This window comes from Oncorhynchus mykiss, chromosome 3 (assembly GCF_057628025.1).
Source record: "Oncorhynchus mykiss isolate SJ-2025 chromosome 3, ASM5762802v1, whole genome shotgun sequence".
Lineage (NCBI taxonomy): Eukaryota > Metazoa > Chordata > Actinopteri > Salmoniformes > Salmonidae > Oncorhynchus > Oncorhynchus mykiss.
The window spans coordinates 24310011-24330173 of record NC_143024.1 but is presented as its reverse complement, the minus strand read 5'-3'; the positions used below and the strand labels follow the sequence as shown (position 1 = coordinate 24330173).

At 44.9% G+C, this 20163-nt stretch overlaps 2 protein-coding genes across 4 annotated transcripts in view; both read right to left on the bottom strand.

Annotated features, from left to right (window-relative positions):
• The window catches only part of LOC110509979 (multiple epidermal growth factor-like domains protein 8), a 37575-nt gene extending 32955 nt beyond the window's left edge, over nt 1–4620 (bottom strand). The window contains exons 1-6 of one of the 2 annotated variants that reach the window (XM_021591243.3): nt 4012–4620; nt 2648–2899; nt 2290–2453; nt 1814–2023; nt 1264–1444; nt 748–836 (exon numbers count right to left, since the gene is read on the bottom strand). In XM_021591243.3, the coding sequence (XP_021446918.3) occupies nt 748–836; nt 1264–1444; nt 1814–2023; nt 2290–2453; nt 2648–2822 (819 nt within the window). In that variant the 5' untranslated portion in view covers nt 2823–2899; nt 4012–4620. The remainder of the gene's footprint in view (nt 1–747; nt 837–1263; nt 1445–1813; nt 2024–2289; nt 2454–2647; nt 2900–4011) is intronic. The other variant, XM_021591237.3, reaches the window with a different exon arrangement.
• A 7230-nt stretch (nt 4621–11850) lies between these two features.
• On the bottom strand, nt 11851–19474 carry LOC110509972 (zinc-binding protein A33-like). Of its 2 annotated transcripts, XM_090226012.1 has the most exons (6): nt 16810–19474; nt 14574–14669; nt 13875–14105; nt 13690–13706; nt 13479–13597; nt 11851–13292 (listed from the first exon to the last, which is right to left on the bottom strand). In XM_090226012.1, the coding sequence occupies exons 1-6, from the start codon at nt 17236–17238 to the stop codon at nt 12754–12756; spliced, it is 1431 nt and encodes a 476-aa protein (XP_090082138.1). In that variant the 5' UTR covers nt 17239–19474; the 3' UTR covers nt 11851–12753. The 2 variants fall into 2 exon arrangements, 1 of the variants encoding a protein (XP_090082138.1); XR_016492978.1 differs by lacking the exon at nt 13690–13706.
• Nucleotides 19475–20163: the final 689 nt, after the last annotated feature.

Genomic DNA, 20163 nt, shown 5'->3' with positions numbered 1-20163 from the left:
GGAGCATTGGTTTAGTCCAATGAGTCCCACTGCATCGACGATGCATTTTGAACTAACCCCTTTTAGTCTGTGTGATTAATGGGGGCGAAGCTAGAGTGGTATTTGTGAGACAAGGTGTAACCCGAAGGGGCCTGGGGCCGGGTCTTTTATACAAAAACCCCTGTAGAGTCCGAATGGTTTGGGCTACAAATTATTAAAAGGTGAGAGTCACATGAACAAGCACATGTAACATGTTTTGCTCTATTAAGCTCACAAGCTACAAGAGAGTTGTTAAAACAGAAGGGGTTATTCAACATAGAAGATCATAGTGAATCCCAGGACATAGTGTCTATAATACTGTAATAAGTTCACATACTGTAGTTGCTGTCACAAACTCCAAACAGTTGTCACTGACAATTTCTGTACTTACAGCATTCATATAAATTCATTTCAGGTTTTTGCTTTGGCTGCCCTTATTTGTTTATGGACATTTGTCCATAAAACACATGAAAGTAACTGTTTATGTCAAATTGTTTTGTGTTCTACTTGTAGCCCTGGTTGTCTTGAAAAGAAAATGGTAAAACACTTTATTGTGAGGCTAAATAAGTGCTGGACATGTAGTTTCATGAAAGTCAGATAAATGAAAAGCTGATTTTTGCTGGGATCTTGAATAAAATATCAAAGTATAAGATAAACACAGGAAAGAATAACTAAAGAGAATAGTCTTTGACATATTTTATTAAGATGACATTTCTGGCATGCACTTACTGGGGAGTGTCCATAAGATCTGTTCTCCCATTGGTTCAAGCTGAAGTTGTATTTAACCAGGTCCCCCAAAGCTTGGTTCAAGTCAAACCCTGAAATATCAAACAGCCCCAACCATACAGAACCAGTTTACCAATTACATCATGACATACATTGAAAGCCACAATGATTACTATGCAGAGCCAGTTGTCGAACAGCAATAATGCCAAGGTCTTCTGTGAAGCCATGTGCTCGACTCATCTAAACTGGGATAATGTTAACCAAGCCCACCAATACTCCTGACTGGGTCGATATCGGGTCTAGTTAGACAATGAATCAGCAAATAAAGTGAAAACAAAACAATCCTAACATTCTGACTTGCAACACCCTGCTAACTAACAACCCTAACTAACAACACCTGAATTAGAATGGTATACATTATTGGTATACCATGGGCATGTATAATACTTGTTTTATGTAAAATGGGATCCACCACTATATAAAAAAATAAACAAACAGTTGTTCAGTGTTCCATCTCACCTCCAAACAGGTACATGGCTCCAGTGGAGGACAGGTAGACCCCAGCAGAACCGGTCCGGGGGGGCATGTAGGGGTCGGCCCCACTCACCTGCCACCACTGCCCTGCTCCACTGTCATCACGGAGACCCAGCTGACAGCTCTGGCCCAGGAAGTCTGAGCTGCAGAGACAATGCTCTCCTCTCTGAGAGGAAGAGAAAGGAGAAAGAGAGAGAAGGAGAAAATTTGAGAGAAATCAGCAATCAACGATATTACAACATGTAAAGGAAAGGAGGGTAATTCAACCCTTATTTATGTTGCTGCACTGGTTTCCCCTTATGTGATTGAACTCAAACGTATACCCTGCTTAATAATTAACTTCTTAGGCAGTCTTGTACATAGGTTCCCTCAGCTAGCGGTCTCCAGCATCTCAGTTGGCTGTCCACTTTCAATCCACGACTAACTCATCCAACCTTTGTTTTATTGCACTGTAATAAACCAATAAGTTGTCTGTATGTTGTCTAAAGACTGCCGTTTCCAATGTGGATAATAAAGTCTCCCTTCCCCTTCTTACCTTGTCACAGGTGCCATGCAGGATGCAGGCCTGGGGACATAGAGGGGTGCTGCAGTCGGCTCCTCCCCAGCCTAGATGGCACTGGCACAGGGACGAGGCCGTGTCACAGCGCCCGTGACCTCCGCAGGCCCCAGGGCACACAGAGAACGAGTAGGTGGCATTGAAGCCCAGGAGGTTGTAGTTGGCATCACTGAAGAGGTGGAGCAGCATCTGGAGGGAGGAGAGAAAGGATGTGAAGGGGGCAATGGACAACTGGATTACATTTTTTCCATGATATTGTAATCCATTCAGCCCATCGAGTCAGAAAAGTCAAATTTGTGCTGAAATCAAATTGAGGTCATGGAAACCCGTCAATAAATCCATCCATTTAATGTCGGTATGAAGTTTCCCCACCCAAATCCCCAGCAGTCTGAGGTTGATATCTGACATCTCAGAACATGTCTAGTTCCGCCTTCCATAGATAATGATGCGGTTACCTTGCCAGACTTGGCTTCTATGGGCTGCGGCAGGGTGTTGCCACTCAGACTGGCCAGTAGAGGGTTCTGGTAGGAGTCTCCGTCGTAGACGAACAGGTAATCATACGTGCATTCGGTCTCCATGAAGGTAAAGTTCAGGACGATACGGTAATTGCTGCTGGGGGCTTGGAGAGAATACAGGTAAGAAACATCAGTCTGATATAATTTAGAGTACACTTAATTTGCTCGACACAGGATTTTCCTTGGCATATCTTGAGACCCATGTATTCACATCAAACTGACAATCAACTAAGACAACTAATCTATCAACACACACTGTCCTCACAGCACTCAGTTTTCCTACCACTGTCTCACTCACCTTTGACGAGCCACTCGCAGTTCCCGTTTACAGAGTAGTTCCCTGGCCCGTCTGTGACGTACCCTGGGGGGCCCCTGAGCACCTGTCTGTGGCCCTTACAGTCTCCTGCCCAACACCCAGGGGCTACAGCCACCAGCAGCAACCCCAGCAGGGGGACATGGAGGAGGGAGGCCATCCTCTCCCCCACCTGGAATAGATGGAGGAGGTGAAGAAGATGGGGTTGTCCGATTACCTCGCTCACAAGCCGGGAACCTAGAAATGGTTCAAACAAGCAATGCAACTTCAGTGAGATGGATATGCAAAAAAATATTTTACAAAGAAGTTGCATTTCAATATAGGCAAAACTAGAGCATATTTCATCCTATATGTCACATCAGTGCTGCATTCTGGTTACAGCACCATATTTACAGAGTCAAAAATCTGAAACTCCACAAGATAGGCATTAGGCAATAACTTCCAATCAAACTAAATACATACATATTACAGTAACATTCATAAGTAACCAAACAGGGTAAAAAAATCTGTGCTGGCAGGCAGAGAACATATTATTTCATTTATGTCGATGGCAGAGTGACAACTTAAGGATTGTGCTTTTCATATGAGCTTAGTGTTATTACTGTTCCAATTATTTCTGTCTCTAAGAAAGATAAATTAATGATTCACATTTTGTAAAGTCACAACAGTCAGAGCCATAGGTGATGTAAACTGACAACGTGCCCCCCGCACATTGTAGAAGATTCAGCTTCTGTCAATATGATAGAATCTCATTCATTTGAATTTCAGACATGTACAAATAGTTTCTAGTTACACTTCTCAAAACATTAAGACGTTTTCAATATAGATATTCATAGCTAATCATCATCGCAGTTGTTCTGTCTATGGGTGCTGCTCGGTTTCTGGTTTACTGATTAGCAAACATCTCAATTGAACCACGTTTAGCAAATAATTTTAAAGAAAAATAAACGTATATAACTTATAGCTAAATGCCAGGAAACCGTGAGCGAGTAGTTAGCTAACGTTACTAGTAGCTAGCCAACGTTACTAGTAGCTAGCCAGTATCAAAACAATGCTAACTTTCCGCAGACAAACCATAACTAGCTAGCTAACGTTAACGGTTATTGCTAAGGCTAGCTAACGTAATATCATTAGTTGGCTAACGTAAACAGAATAGCTAAATACAAAAGTTGTATGTTGCTAGTATATAGTTAGTTATAACCAGCTAGCAAGCGAGTATTGAACGTTAACAGCAAATTCCGCTACGCTAACGGTAGCTATCTTGAAAGAGATAACGTTACCTAGTTAAATAAATACCACACTAGCAGAGGACCGTTAGCTTAGCCTTCCCATGCATTCGTAATACTCACCAGATCCCGTGTCTCCGTCCCTATGATATTCTACATTGTCAGTGAGTTATGAGCGACACAACGCAAAACTGATTGTGAGATAGCTAACGTTAGCCAGCAGTGGCTACCAAAGAGGGTCGTCGGACTCCAGCACTGGACTCCAGTCCCCGCCGTCCTGAATCCCAGACCACCCTCCGCAGGGGCTCGCGCTTACTGGATTGCTGCTAGCCAGTTAGCGAGCAAGCTATTTCCAGATGCAAAAGCGCAGCCATCTATCTATTCAATGATGTTTAGCTAAATCATAATACTAATGAAATATATCTGTCGCAGCTTCAGACACATCTTCATAAATTTGCCTTAGCACACTAGCCAGCGTGAAATGTTACTTAATATTTGTTGTTTTTGTACATGGCAGCCTCCCACACAAAATGCTCCTCTTCTTTCTCTAAAGGTTTATGGCAGACTTCCTCTGTACAGGGTATTGAAACAAAAAAATATTCCATTGTATTCACTGCTTCTTATTTTTTAAGGTTTTATTGCAGACCACACCTATTAGTGTATTGCCGCCACCTAGTGTATAGGGTGTTGAAACAAAACACATTCCATTGCGGGAAAAGGGGAGTGGGGACCGATATCATGCGAAATACAAAAAAACATCCCAGTCACAGATTTCCTCTCTGTTTGCGCTGTGCAGTTGATAACCAATGCAATAAACGCTACGAAGTCCACCTTATTAAAAAACCTCTACGGGATCATTGTCCCCCCAGCGGGACTGTTGAGCTAACTAGGCTAATGTGATTGGCATGAGGTTGTAAGAAACAAAAACAATTCCCAGGACATAGACATATATGATATGGACAGAACGTTTAAATTCTTCTTAATCTAACTGCACTGTCCAATTTACAGTAGCTATTACAGTGAAATAATGCCATGCTATTGTTTGGGGAGAGTGCACAATTATGAACTTGAAAATGTATTAATAAACCAATTAGGCACATTTGGGCAGTCTTGATACAACATTTTTAACAGATATTCAATGGATCATTGGATCAGTCTAAAACTATGCACATACACTGCTGCCATCTAGTGGCCACAATCTAAATTGTGCCTGGGCTGGAATAATACATTATGGCCTTTCTCTTGCGTTTCAAAGATGATGGTACAAAAAAAACATGTTTTTTTTCTTTGTATTATCTTTTACCAGATCTAATGTGTTATATTCTCCTACATAAATTTCACATTTCCACAAACTTCAAAGTGTTTCCTTTCAAATGTTATCAAGAATATGCATATCCTTACTTCAGGTCCTGAGCTACAGGCAGTTAGATTTGGGTAAGTCATTTTAGGAGAAAATTGGAAAAAAAGGTCGGACCCTTAAGAGATTTTTAACATGCCACATGTCAGGATTGTTGACAAGGAATATTATCTGGTGTCTCTACTCCTACTACCATTACTTCATCAACTTCACTCCTTTCTTCACTCTTCTCACCACCTCCAGATAGGAGACATGCTGGACAGCCCTTATTCTTGCCACCGGTCTCCTTCACCCTAACAGGACACTTCAGAAATGCAGGTGCATGTTCACAATTGCCACATTTAGGCTCAGCTGGCATATGATACCCCTCCCATCTACATACACTTGACACATGACCAAATAATTTGCATTTATTACACTGCATGGGTTTGGGCACGAAGGCTCTCACAGGGAATCTCATAACACCCAAATGCATGTGAGAAGGGAGAGACTCTTCATCAGAAAACAGTAGAATGGATGGAGTGGGCTTCCTCACTCCAACCACCATGCTGGTCAGTCAGTGCACACCAACCACTTGATCCAATTATTCCTATATACTCTTGGCTTTTACTTCTAGCGCCACCCCACAGATAACACCCTTGATTGGCGACATAATTCGAAGATCCACATGCCAATCAATCTGCTTTGATCTTGAGTCGCAGAGCATGCTCCTTCTGTTCCATAGGTATCAGTGGAGGCTGCTGAGGGGAGGATGGCTCAAGATAATGGCTGGAATGGAGTCAATAGAATGGCTTCCACCACATGGAAACCATGTGCTTGATGTGCTTAATACCATTCCATTGACTCCATTCCAGCCATTACTATGAGCCGTTCTTCACTGCCTCAACATACAACACCTTCTGCACTATTCTGACCCTGGCCACCGAAAACCTCAAAAGGCTCCTCGTCTTCACTCCATCACTAAAATTGTAAACATCAGCATTGCCATTAATTGCATCCTCAGAGAAACTCACCTGAGAAAGTAAGAGTATTGACGACTAGAAACGGTGTAAGGCAAAGTGTGGTAGTTTGGATTTCTAATCAGATGTAGTGTCTACCAGTTAAACCTTTATTACCATGGCTATAGCTGCTGTGCATCACCTGACAAGTGCATTGGTGGTGAATCTGGGCTATGTAGACTTCAAAACACTCAATCCATTTATTCATCATTATTTTACAAAATCAGTATCAGCACAAACAACTTATTCCAACATAGATTACTGGTTAAACACACATTGAATAGTGTCTGAACATATCCCAGAGAAAAAGCTTTGCCCACTTCAGTGGCACGTTTAGAGCGGCGACCCTCGCCATCGACCTCGGACTGGGGACCCTTGCAGCGGGTCCCGAATAGATGGGAGACTCCGGCAGCGCCGTGAAACTCGGGCAGAGCTGTGAAAGACAGCTCTGCCAGCTCCTGACTGACGGGCGGCTCTGGCAGCTCCTGACTGACGGGCGGCTCTGGCAGCTCCTGACTGACGGGCGGCTCTGGCAGCTCCTGACTGACGGGCGGCTCTGGCAGCTCCTGACTGACGGGCGGCTCTGGCAGCTCCTGTCTGACGGGCGGCTCTGGCAGCTCCTGACTGACGGGCGGCTCTGGCAGCTCCTGACTGACGGGCGGCTCTGGCAGCTCCTGACTGACGGGCGGCTCTGGCAGCTCCTGACTGACGGGCGGCTCTGGCAGCTCCTGACTGACGGGCGGCTCTGGCAGCTCCTGTCTGACGGGCGGCTCTGGCAGCTCCTGACTGACGGGCGGCTCTGGCAGCTCCTGACTGACGGGCGGCTCTGGCAGCTCCTGACTGACGGGCGGCTCTGGCAGCTCCTGACTGACGGGCGGCTCTGGCAGCTCCTGACTGACGGGCGGCTCTGGCAGCTCCTGTCTGACGGGCGGCTCTGGCAGCTCCTGACTGACGGGCGGCTCTGGCAGCTCCTGACTGACGGGCGGCTCTGGCAGCTCCTGACTGACGGGCGGCTCTGGCAGCTCCTGACTGACGGGCGGCTCTGGCAGCTCCTGACTGACGGGCGGCTCTGGCAGCTCCTGACTGACGGGCGGCTCTGGCAGCTCCTGACTGACGGGCGACTCTGGCAGCGCTGGACAGGAGGAAGACTCTGGCAGCGCTGGACAGGAGGAAGACTGGCAGCGCTGGACAGGAGGAAGACTCTGGCAGCGCTGGACAGGAGGAAGACTCTGGCAGCGCTGGACAGGAGGAAGACTCTGGCAGCGCTGGACAGGAGGAAGACTCTGGCAGCGCTGGACAGGAGGAAGACTCTGGCAGCGCTGGACAGGAGGAAGACTCTGGCAGCGCTGGACAGGAGGAAGACTCTGGCAGCGCTGGACAGGAGGGAGCACCTAGAAGCGCTGGACAGGAGGGAGCACCTGGAGGGAGGAGACGGAGAGACAGCCTAGTGCGTGGGGCTGCCAATGGAGGCCTGGTGCGTGGAGGAGGAACCGAATGGATCGGACCGTGGAGGCGCACTGGAGGTCTCGAGCACAGAGCCTGCACAACCTGTCCTGGCTGGATACTCCCCGTAGCCCGGCCAGTGCGGCTGGGTGGAACAGACCGGGCTGTGCTGGCGAACCGGGGATACTGTGTGTAGGGCTGGTGCTATATACCCTGGGCCGAGGAGACGCACTGGAGACCAGATGCTCTGAGCCGGCTTCATAGCACCTGGCTCGATGCCCACTCTAGCCCGGCCGATACGAGGCGCTGCGATGTAGCTCACCGGGCTGTCTGAGCACTAGGGACACCGTGCAAGCTCCTCATAATGCTGCCTCTCGGCTTTGGCTGCCTCCAGCTCTTCCCGGGGGCGGCGATATTCCCCAGCCTGTGCCCAGGGTCCCTTTCCGTCCAAAATCTTTTCCTGTGTCCAGGAGTCCAGAACCCTATGCTCCTGGTTACCACGCTGCTTGGTTCGGTTGTGGTGGGTGATCCTATAACGAAATTCGTCTTTCTCTGACGAGGAGTATGACAGATCGGACCAATGTGCAGCGTGGTAAGTGTTCGTCATTTTTTATGAAAAGACACTGAACACGAAAATACAAAATAACAACGTGAAAGACAAACGAAAACGAAACAGTTCTGTATGGTGAAGACACAGAAATCAATCACCCACAACTAAAAAGGGGAAAACAGGCTACCTAAGTATGATTCTCAATCAGAGAAAACAATTGACAGCTGCCTCTGATTGAGAACCATACCAGGCCAACACATAAACACAACATAGAAAAAAGAACATAGACTACCTACCCCAACTCACGCCCTGACCAAACTAACACAAAGACAAAATAAAGGAACTAAGGTCAGAACGTGACACATACATACACACAGTGCATTCGGAATGTATTCAGACCCCACATTTTGTTTCGTTATAGCCTTATTCTATAATAGATTTGTTTTTTTAAATGTCCTCATCAATCTACACATGATACCGCATCAGGACAAAGCAAAACGTTTTTTTTTTATTTTAGCAAATTTATTTAAAAAATAAAACAGAAATACCTGATTTACATCAGTCTTCAGACCCTTTGCTATGAGACTCAAAATTGAGTACAGGTGCATCCTGTTTCCATTGATCGTCCTTGAGATGTTTCTACAAATTGATTGGAGTCCACCTGTGGTACATTCAATTGATTGGACATAATTTGGAAAGGCACACACCTGTCTATATACTGTCCCACAGTTGACAGTGCATGTCAGAGCAAAATCCAAGCCATGAGGTCGAAGTAACTGCCCGTAGAGCTCCGAGAAAGGACTGTGTTGAGGCACAGATCTGAGGAAATATTTCTGCAGCATTGAAGGTCCCCAAGAACACATTGGCCTCTATCATTCTGTTAGGTTCTTATTTTTCAGAGTAAATAATCCACAGACACTAGAGAAGCTTTAACCAAGTTTAATTCTTCCCAAAGGTTTTGTACAGCTGTAGTCAGACCGCAAAACATTTCTCTCCATTGGTTATATACATCCTACTTAAGACACTCCCTCTCTCCAATCCTTAGTTTATGCCCAAGAGAAAGAAGGTAACCAGATACTAACTCTGATTACTCCCTTAAGGGGAACTGACCTCACCCCTCACCTCCTGACCTGAACCCCTCCTTCACCTAATCTACAGATATCCATCCGTCTTCCCTATATCAACACATCGCTCTCCTCTCCTCTCCTCCATCAAACACATTCCAAAGCCTTCTGGCTTTTTACAGAGAACCCTTAACTTCGGACACAAAACCCATTCTCTTTCACTCTTCCTACTCAAGGCATCTTCTTCTCTATCATTTATTTAATATCTCAATGTTTAAAGTTTAGCCGGTTCCAACAATTCTTAAATGGAAGAATTTTGGAACCAGCAAGACTCATCCTAGAGCTGGCCACCCGGCCAAACTGAGCAATCGGGGGAGAAGGGCCTTGGTCAGGGAGTTGACCAAGAACCCGATGGTCAGTCTGACAGAGCTCCAGAGTTGGGAGAACCTTACAGAAGGACAACCATCTGCGCAGCACTCCACCAATCAGGCCTTTATGGTAGAGTGGCCAGACGGAAGCCACTCCTCAGTAAAAGGCACATGATAGCCTGCTTGGAGTTGGCCAAAAGGCACCTAAAGGACTCTTAAACCATGAGAAACAACATTCTCTGGTCTGATGAAACTAAGATTGAAGTCTTTGGCCTGAATGCCAAGCATCCCATCTGGAGAAAACCTGGCACCATCCCTACGGTGAAGCATGGTGGTGGCAGCATCATTCTAAGGGGATGTTTTTCAGCAGAAGGGACTGGGCGACTACTCAGGTACGAGGGAAAGATGAACGGAGCAAAGTACAGCGAGATCCTTCATGAAAACCTGCTTCAGAGCACTCAGGACCTCAGACTGGGGTTGAAGGTTCACTTTCCAACAGCACACAACCAAGACAACGCAGGAGTGGCTTCGGGACAAGTCTCAATGTCCTTGAGTGGCCCAGCCAGAGCCCGGACTTGAACCCGATCGAACATCTCTGGAGAGACCTGAACATAGCTGTGCAGCGACGGCTCCCCATCCAACCTGCCAGAGCTTGGGAGGATCTGCAGTGAAGAATGGGAGAAACTCCCCAAATACAAGCTTGTAGCGTCATACGAAAGGAGCTTCAACAAAGTACTGACTAAAGGGTCTGAATACTTATGTAAATGTCATTGTTTTTTATGTTTAATACATTTTTCAAAAATTTCTGCAGACCTGTTATTTCTTTGTCATTATGGGGTAGTGTGTGTAGATTTGGGGGGGGTGATTTAATCAAGTTTGGAATAAGGCTGTAACTAATTGTGGAAAAAGGGGTCTGGATACTTTCCGAATGCACTGTATATTATTATACACTGCTCAAAAAAATAAAGGGAACACTAAAATAACACATCCTAGATCTGAATGAATTAAATATTCTTATTAAATACTTTTTTCTTTACATAGTTGACTGTGCTGACAACAAAATCACACAAAAATTATCAATGGAAATCAAATTTATCAACCCATGGAGGTCTGGATTTGGAGTCACACTCAAAATTAAAGTGGAAAACCACACTACAGGCTGATCCAACTTTGATGTAATGCCCTTAAAACAAGTCAAAATGAGGCTCAGTAGTGTGTGTGGCCTCCACGTGCCTGTATGACCTCCCTACAACGCCTGGGCATGCTCCTGATGAGGTGGCGGATGGTCTCCTGAGGGATCTCCTCCCAGACCTGGACCAAAGCATCCGCCAACTCCTGGACAGTCTGTGGTGCAATGTGGCGTTGGTGGATGGAGCGAGACATGATGTCCCAGATGTGCTCATTTGGATTCAGGTCTGGGGAACGGGCGGGCCAGTCCATAGCATCAATGCCTTCCTCTTGCAGGAACTGCTGACACACTCCAGCCACATGAGGTCTAGCATTGTCTTGCATTAGGAGGAACCCAGGGCCAACTGCACCAGCATATGGTCTCACAAGGGGTCTGAGGATCTCATCTCGGTACCTAATGGCAGTCAGGCTACCTCTGGCGAGCACATGGAGAGCTGTGCGGCCCCCCAAAGAAATGCCACCCCACACCATGACTGACCCACCGCCAAACCGGTCATGCTGGAGGATGTTGCAGGCAGCAGAACGTTCCCCACGGCGTCTCCAGACTCTGTCACGTCTGTCACATGTGCTCAGTGTGAACCTGCTTTCATCTGTGAAGAGCACAGGGCGCCAGTGTCGAATTTGCCAATCTTGGTGTTCTCTGGCAAATGCCAAACGTCCTGCACGGTGTTAGGCTGTAAGCACAACCCCCACCTGTGGACGTCGGGCCCTCATTACCACCCTCATGGAGTCTGTTTCTGACCGTTTGAGCAGACACATGCACATTTGTGGCCTGCTGGAGGTCATTTTGTAGGGCTCTGGCAGTGCTCCTCCTTGCACAAAGGCGGAGGTAGCGGTCCTGCTGCTGGGTTGTTGCCCTCCTATGGCCTCCTCCACGTCTCCTGATGTACTGGCCTGTCTCCTGGTAGCGCCCGCATGTGACATTTATTGTCAATCAGTGTTGCTTCCTAAGTGGACAGTTCGATTTCACAGAAGTGTGATTGACTTGGAGTTACATTGTGTTGTTTAAGTGTTCCCTTTATTTTTTTGAGCAGTGTATATTTTTCACACAAACACACTACATTGACACTCCCACACATTCACTACATATGCACACACAGACCGACAACACACACACCTTTACACGTATTTACTGTTGCTGCTCTGTTCTTTATTTTACTCTTATTATCTATCCTGATGCCCACTCACTTTACCCTGCCTTCATGTACATACAATACTTTGTACCCGTGCACATTGATCTGGTACAATGTCTATATTTATTCCTTGTTTAACCATTTTATTTTGATTTTTAAACTCTGCATTGTTGGGTATGGCTGGTAAGCAAGCTTTTCACAGTCAAGTATACACCAGTTGTATTCGGCGCATGTGACATAACATTTGATTCGTTTTTTTCACATAATTCCATACAGATACATAATTAAATCAGCAAAAATATCAATAAATCTCAGAACGCAGCAAAATTTGACAGAAAATACGTTCTTAGCCCCGGATCCCCTCTAGTCCTAGAAAATATTTATGTATAATCGCCCAGCAATGTAAACATAGCAGTTAAAGAAAATCAGTGTCAAAAGAATCCCTCATGTAATAAATGCCTGCATGCTGTACATCCTATGGAAAGCATATGAATACTGCTATGGCACATTTTCAAAGATGATTGTGACCATACAAAAAGCCTTGATCCAAACCTCAACGCAAACCTATAGCCACAGTAAAACTACTAGAATACAACCACACCAGCCTGATAGCTTAAACAGTGGAATGCCCCATCTATTCAAGTGCACGTATTAGGCTATCTTCTGACCATAACATGTGATCTCTATCCAAGCGAGTACTACTACTGCCCATCGGCTATTGAACCAGACACTTAGCAAGCTGTAGTGACTGTCACACTGCCCTGTCACGCAGTATGAATGGTCACCTTGGCCGGCTTAACCTCCATCGGGGTGGTTTGGAGCCCAGGACCAAATATGGGGAACACTCTCTCTGTAAACTTGTGTTTGAAGGTGCACAGGTGCTTCCCACCGTTGCCTGTGTCCCAAAATGACACCTCCCCCTTATCCATGTTTAGCTTTACCCGGATCCTCTCTGGACGACTCTCGAAGACCAGCACTGTGCGTTCGCCAGTCAGGGCATTGTACACCCCTTTGCTCAGACCGATGGTCCACACACCCCTGTCTGTGGACACGGTGAACTTCCTCTTGCGAGCCACAGACTCCTTACAGATTCCCAGGATCCACTTTGGGTTGTCTCCCACATGGACCTCCCAGCGGTGCTTGCCGGAGCAGAAGCCCTCAGCTCCAAGGACAAAGACACAGGGGTCGAAGCGCTCAGGGTTGTCCGGGAGAGACTGGCGCTCTGGGCTGTCCCGTACGCTGGCCAGGTCTGGGGACATGGAAAGCCAGGGAGAGGCTGTGTTAGGGTCCATCACCACTGGGACTGGAGAGAGAGAGGGAGACGTGTTACGACACATTATGATTGAAGTGTAAGTGTTGCTCAAAGTGTTTCCTCCTTCATTCAAAACATTGATCCTTTACATGTTATATAGCCATCCACACCCATTTTATTGTGTGTCATAACTTATGTAGGAAGTTAGAACCCTAACCCTTCAGTACATGTACTCACTGCATGTGACGTGCACCTGCATGCTCTTCCAAATGCTGTAGCCCAGAGAGCCCACGTGTTTGGCCATGTTCAGGAGAGCATCTGAGGGATTCTGGGGGTCTTCACGAGGCCACTGGGCTCTGTGAAAACATGACATCATAGAAGATGACCATGATATTAGAGGGAGGGTACCCGAACTGTTGGGCAACTGATAGGATGTTACTGTACTTACTTTTTCTTTAAGGCTTTCTAAGTTCTAAAAAACAACACAATTGAACCCATTAGTTCATTGTGAATAAGATTGACAAATGCGTGCATTCAAAAAGGTCTCACTGTCATGCATAATGACAATGTACAGTTAGGATGAGAGAGGGCGACCCCCCCCCCCCCTCCATGAGGGAGACCCCTCCTGCTTACCTGCAAGAAGGTTAAATCCTCCGCCCCCATCTCCCTCTTTACTGTTTGGACCAGCTTAGTGAGGGCAGCGATGTCACTGGTCAAGGAGCTGATCCTTTCCTCCATACCGGATCTCTTGTCCTCCTCCTCATCTGCCAGGGCCTTCAGCCTGGCAGCCTCCTCTACACACAGCACCTGACGGAGCCTCTCAAACTCTGCCTTGATCTGCATCTTTGCCTTCTCGGCCTGGCTCTGGGTACAAGAGAGGTTGGAGGAAGAGTGACATTTTGTAATGATACTGACATACCTCTCGTCATTCATATCTCACACATTACTCATCTATAGGCTAGAATTATAGTTTCCTCTAGAGACTTTCCTTGTCAGGACTCCAGGCCCTAGGTTTGATCTACAGTCAACTATTTTATTATTTCCAATTATTTCTGGTGGCTCAAGGAATCTCAGTCTGTCCCTACTCATAACCAGTCAAACAGGTTGGTTCACATATCTCATTACAGAACAATGATGAACATCAAACTGTTGGGCGCTAGATAGGCTACACACATCTAGATAGAACTAGTGAGGGCATCAAAGAGCTCTAACAAATCCCACTATCTTACACAAAACCGTCACCACGATCTGTCCACATGACATTAGTCATGGTCATTGATATGCCCTACAGTGTAGATGTAGGCAGGTCAAGCAGATACAGTATTATAGTACCTTCATGAAATCAACTGTGTTAGAGTATTTATTTTTCATTCTCTTGAAGGTCTCCACTTTCTCCTCCAATATGTTGACTTTAATGGTCAGTTCTTCCTGCAATAGAACACATAAAACACAATTAATATGCATAATAGTTTGTGATCTAGTGACTACCAGATAATAAAACATTCAAAAACATACAGCAACTTATTTGCAGTATTGTTTCAGGTCCTAAGCTATTGGGTGATGTCTAAGGGAATCAGGGCAATAAAGTCTTGTTCACACTGCAGGCCTTAATGCTCAAATCTGTTTAGGAATACTGACTGTCCAAACAGCAAGTTACAAATGACCAAATCATGTGTGTTCAGACAGCAGTCATTAGCTGACTAGCTGACTATGCTAGTTGTCGTAGTAACAATGGGTGTGTCCACAATGGTGTTGGCTGATTGGTGGTGGTGCTCGTAGTTCCTTTCACTCAGAAGTTATGTAGCAAGCTAAGGTATTGTTGTAAGCACTAACTTGGGGAGGGAGAGCAATGGTGGAACCAGAAGCAATGCTTGATTCTGTTGGTGCGAATGAAGATAGATATTTCAGTATTCCAATCATTTCATCTAAGAACGGAGCTAAAAAGGGCAAAAGTTTTAAAATCAAGATAAGCCTCCTTATGATACTGCCTCACTTGTTGTTGGACTGCGATTCACGAGCAAGGATGTTTTTTGGGGAAAACCGTTTGTGGTCACAAAGATGGCAAAGGATGCATTGGGAGAAGTGGAGTCAGAGTGACCAGGAGTGGTATGATGTTGATTTCATGTGTGTCAAAAGAACAAAAGGATAATGCACAAATTATCGACACATTTAGTGGAATGATTATCGGAGGAAGTCACCAATAAAAGGTGTCATATCTGGCGTCTCTATGGATATCGAGGCGTCATGGTTTAAGATTAACATGCCAGGAACAGTTGATTCACGTCGCTTAACCCGCACGGTGAATGGAAAGGAGTAAAGCATTTGGGTTATTGATGTTCGATGAAGAATTTCTCCCAACCCATGTAAAGCTGGGATATATGAGATATGTGGTGCGAGTTTATGTACAAAAGCAACTTCAATGTCATAAATGTAAAAGGTTTGGCCATGTGTCAAGTGTTTGCAAACGGAATATCATTGTTGAAGAGTCTGAGGATGCACAATGTTGCCATTGTGATGGGAATCACATTCCATAGTTCCGAGTGCCCTGTTCGGATGGAGGAGGTTGAAGTAGAAAGGATCAGGGTTGTTGAGAAGGTCTCTTATGCAGTCAGTGAAAATTGTTGACGCAGCGAGTAGAGACGATGAAGCTATGGTAGTGTATGCCCAAGTCTGGATGTCAGTCAGTTGAAAGATCCTGAAACACTAATCGTGGAGAATGTTGATTTTTGTTGCATTCATTGCGCAGGTGATTAATTGTACAGGGAAAAAAAAGAAACTGGAAATCATTGTGAAAGCAGATAAGGTTCTTAGAACTCCAGGATTTCACATCTGAAACATTCCAGGGAATGTCTGAAATTCTTCCCACTCTCAGGCCCCAGAAGCTGTGTAGGGATCTGAGTACATTTGACTAAGTGAAGGAGTACATTGACTTTTTTTTATTTTTAAAAAAATAATATATGAGTGTTTTATTTTGTATTATTATTAAGTTATTTTATTTCAGTTCTACCCCACCCAGTAGGTGGTGACAATACACCTTTTGGATGTAGTCCGCTAAAAACGTCTTCAAGAAAAATACCTGCCATGGACGTTTAGTTGCTTTGAATGTACAAAATCAGTGTAAGAACACTTAAAGCCTCAAAGTATAACATGATCCAACTTTTTGGCTAGCCACAGCAGTTCAGACAAGTCGCAAGGCCAGAAAACAGATTTGTATATCTGACTTCAAACCACCTATAAAGTGCAAAAGCGGTGAGGGAGGAGTGCCCTTCTCAACTGAACAGTAATCTGCATCGTTCAGAAACATACAGTTTTAATTGGGAAGGCAGAAAAATGCTTTTTTAATTAAAAGCAATCACTTTGCATGTCAAAACACTGCATTATATGAATACTCCACATACTTAACCTGCCACTTTTGTTTTGAGCCGATTTAGCCGTCGGCAAAAGCGGGGCATCTGGCTCAAGCCAGGGAGTCAAACCGGTTCCAGAACGAATGCAACCACTTTTCACCAGAACAAACTCCTCTCACCTGGGAAACCCGGCCCAGATAATCTAATCTCCTCAATCTCACCTGACACAACCGCGTCCCCTCGTTGAGCGGCAGCAGCTCGTGAGCCCGATGTAGAGGGACACAGTCGACGCACACGGGCTCCTCGTCCTTTACGCAGTAAAGTTGAAACGCCAAACGATGCAGGTTACAAAGAGGCACGTTACTGATTGCGTTCGGTCCCCGCCAACGCTTCTCCTTCTGAAACGACTCTGTCGCATCCATCAGCGCCCGGTTGGATATTGGTTGCTCGCCGTCACAGCTCTTCCTGCACACGGGACAGTTCTGCCCCGGCCCATTCCAGCATTTCTCCAAACACTCCTTGCAGAAGCTGTGGCTGCAAGAAAGAAGAACGGGCCCCCGGTAGAGATCTTTACAGACCGGACAGGTCAGGTCCTCCTGAAGGAGGGATGGAACCTCTGACATCTCCTCATCCCAACCACATTCAGCCATGGTGTCGCTGTCGAATCTGCAGGCCCCTTCAGAAAACGCGTCGCTGTCGAATCTGCAGGCCCCTTCAGAAAACGCGTCAAGTTTTTACTTTCGCTTTCTTCAAAATTCTCCTTTTTATACGCTGACCGTTGTCCAGAGACACTCTTCCTTTCTGGTTGACGGTTTACCTGTATTCTTTCTAGATTTGTTGACCCCAACACAAAACTTTAGTTTGTAAACAGGTAAAATGTGCTTTTGTAGAGCCGTTGACTGCAGTTTCGATTGTAACCTGCCTTCCTTCCTCAATTAAGTGGGTGTGCGTGTATGGCGCGCAACCTTCTTCTGAGGTTTTAACGGCGGTTGGTATCCAATTTGTTGCATTACCGCAACCTACCTGACTGGAGGTAGTTTGCTTGAAAAATGTAATAAATAAATACCCTACCACACGACACTCACTAATATGGTACACAACCAATGATGCTCTACTAAGATAGACCAGATCCTGCCGTTTCCAATGGCAGGCAAGTGAGCCGAGTAGGTGGGATCAAGTGTCAAGATGGGTTTTTCAAAGTCGCGTTTATTGGTCTGTCAGATGGCTTAGTAACGTCAATAAAATAGATCGTCATCATATTTAAATTAGGTTTAAAATTAGATGCAGACGTTGATTAAGACTTCAACGCTTGTTTTAATGTAGCGAACGTTAAGTAAAGATTCGTTGTTGAGACTTTTATAACGCCACCGAGATAGAAAAGTAAGTTATAAATATATCGTTTAATGTTGTCACGGTCATCCTCCTCTTCATCTGAAGAGGAGAGGCGAGATGGATCGGAAGACCAAAATGCGGCGTGGTAAGTGTCCATGGTAAATCTTTAATCAAGAAAGACTGAACACTATACAAACGAGCAACAAAAACAATAAACCAAATTCGACCGTGAAGCTACAAAATGAGACCTGTGCTGAAACAAGCCATCAACATAGACAATCACCCACAAACAAACAGTGCAACCCAGGCTACCTAAGTATGATTCTCAATCAGAGACAACTAATGACACCTGCCTCTGATTGAGAACCATACTAGGCCGAAAACATAGAAATACCCCAAAACATAGAAAAACAAACATAGACTGCCCACCCAACTCACACCCTGACCATACTAAATAAATACAAAACAACGGAAATAAAGGTCAGAACGTGACAAATGTTATACATATAAAATAGATATTAAAACGTTTTGTAGTGGGCATTAACTGTTTGGCTAGCTATTTTCCGTTAAAACATGCTGAGGAACAGTAACGGTAAGTTATCTAAATCAATAACATTAAATTAGCTGGGCTCCGCACATGCAAGAAACTGACGACTGGTTAACAGTTGTCATTTTGCGAATCAATACTGGAGACTATTGGAAAAATATAATTGAGTGAGGTTATTAATTAATAGCTAACCGGTTACTCTTCTCTTAAAACATTTTATAATTTCACATGGGCAAGAAGAGAGAAATAACATTAGTAGCTAGCGCGATATATACACTATTATATATTTCTCAGCTAACACTGTAGCGCCATAAATCCGATTATGCACGTGTCAGAAATAGAGTAATGTGGGATTCTGTGTTTTACATTATAGCCATTATATGATTAAATATTATCTGATGTTGGATGTGTGAAGTATCTGCCTTTGTGCACTTGAGCATCATCATGAGATTAAACAACTGCTTGCTACATCTACTTGCCTGTTTGTGTGTGTGACAATAACTGAGCAACATGCTGAGACTGCTGCATGTTGCATAACAGCCCAGCAGATGCTTTGTCCTTGTGTTTGGATGTGACAATATTGAGCACATGGTGTGACTTGCTGTATCTTACAAAGTTGTGGTTAATTAGGTATAGGGAGGGGTGGCCATCACGAGGTTTACTGAGATGGAAAAATACTGAACAACACAATAGCAGGAACTGAGCAACTGTTATAACTAGGGGGGTGATACCAGAACAGTGAGATTCTATACATCGACAGAGGGTGGACTCCAAGAAGCGCCAAGAGGCGGGGACCAGCCTGAGCGCCTGCGATAGGCTGAGCAAGTCTAAACCACGCTCAGCCTCTATTGTGATAGGCCAACAGACGGGTTGGAACTATGTCTATCACAGTATATGAACAGCTGTTTTCTTACGACTTGTCAGTTCCCTGTTCTGCCCTGCGTGGTATTAAAGTGAGTAAGTATATAGGAAAGTTGCATTTCCCATTTATTGCTTAGCTAATAAAAGTACATAGAGTACAATCAGTGACTCAGTGTTTTAACTTGTTCTGATACCAGATTTGAATTGACGCAACCCTAACAGTAACTAGCTAGTTTAGCTAGCTAATAGTTTCAGGACCGCACATCTGAGAGAGAACAGGACATTATTTGTTTACTCCAGGTAGGCTGGACACATTACATTTTTAACGCTTTTTTTCTGATAAGTAGTTCATTGCATCCGCCGTAGAGCCCAGTTTCATAATATTACCATCTGTCTCAACTACTTGCGGTAGTTTTGTAGTAATTTTTTCACCCTGCCAGCTCCTATTAGTTCTATTGAGCACCAACTCGCCTTCCGAAAGTTTTATTCCCTGTCCATTGTTACACGTCACAATACCTGCTTCGCTATTGTTGGCAATCAGACATGACCACATTAAATACAGTGCCTTGCGAAAGTATTCGGCCCCCTTGAACTTTGCGACCTTTTGCCACATTTCAGGCTTCAAACATAAAGATATAAAACTGTATTTTTTTGTGAAGAATCAACAACAAGTGGGACACAATCATGAAGTGGAACGACATTTATTGGATATTTCAAACTTTTTTAACAAATCAAAAACTGAAATTGGGCGTGCAAAATTATTCAGCCCCCTTAAGTTAATACTTTGTAGCGCCACCTTTTGCTGCGATTACAGCTGTAAGTCGCTTGGGGTATG

Bases quoted from the DNA above. Each gene is read 5' to 3' on its own strand.
- LOC110509972 (XM_090226012.1), bottom strand. From the start codon at position 17,238: ATGGCTGAATGTGGTTGGGATGAGGAGATGTCAGAGGTTCCATCCCTC. The intron at 14,106-14,573 runs GTACTATAATAC...TCTTGTACCCAG, and splicing joins ACACAGTTGATTTCATGAAG to AGCCAGGCCGAGAAGGCAAA. The intron at 13,293-13,478 runs GTGAGTACATGT...CTCTCTCTCCAG, and splicing joins GCAGGTGCACGTCACATGCA to TCCCAGTGGTGATGGACCCT.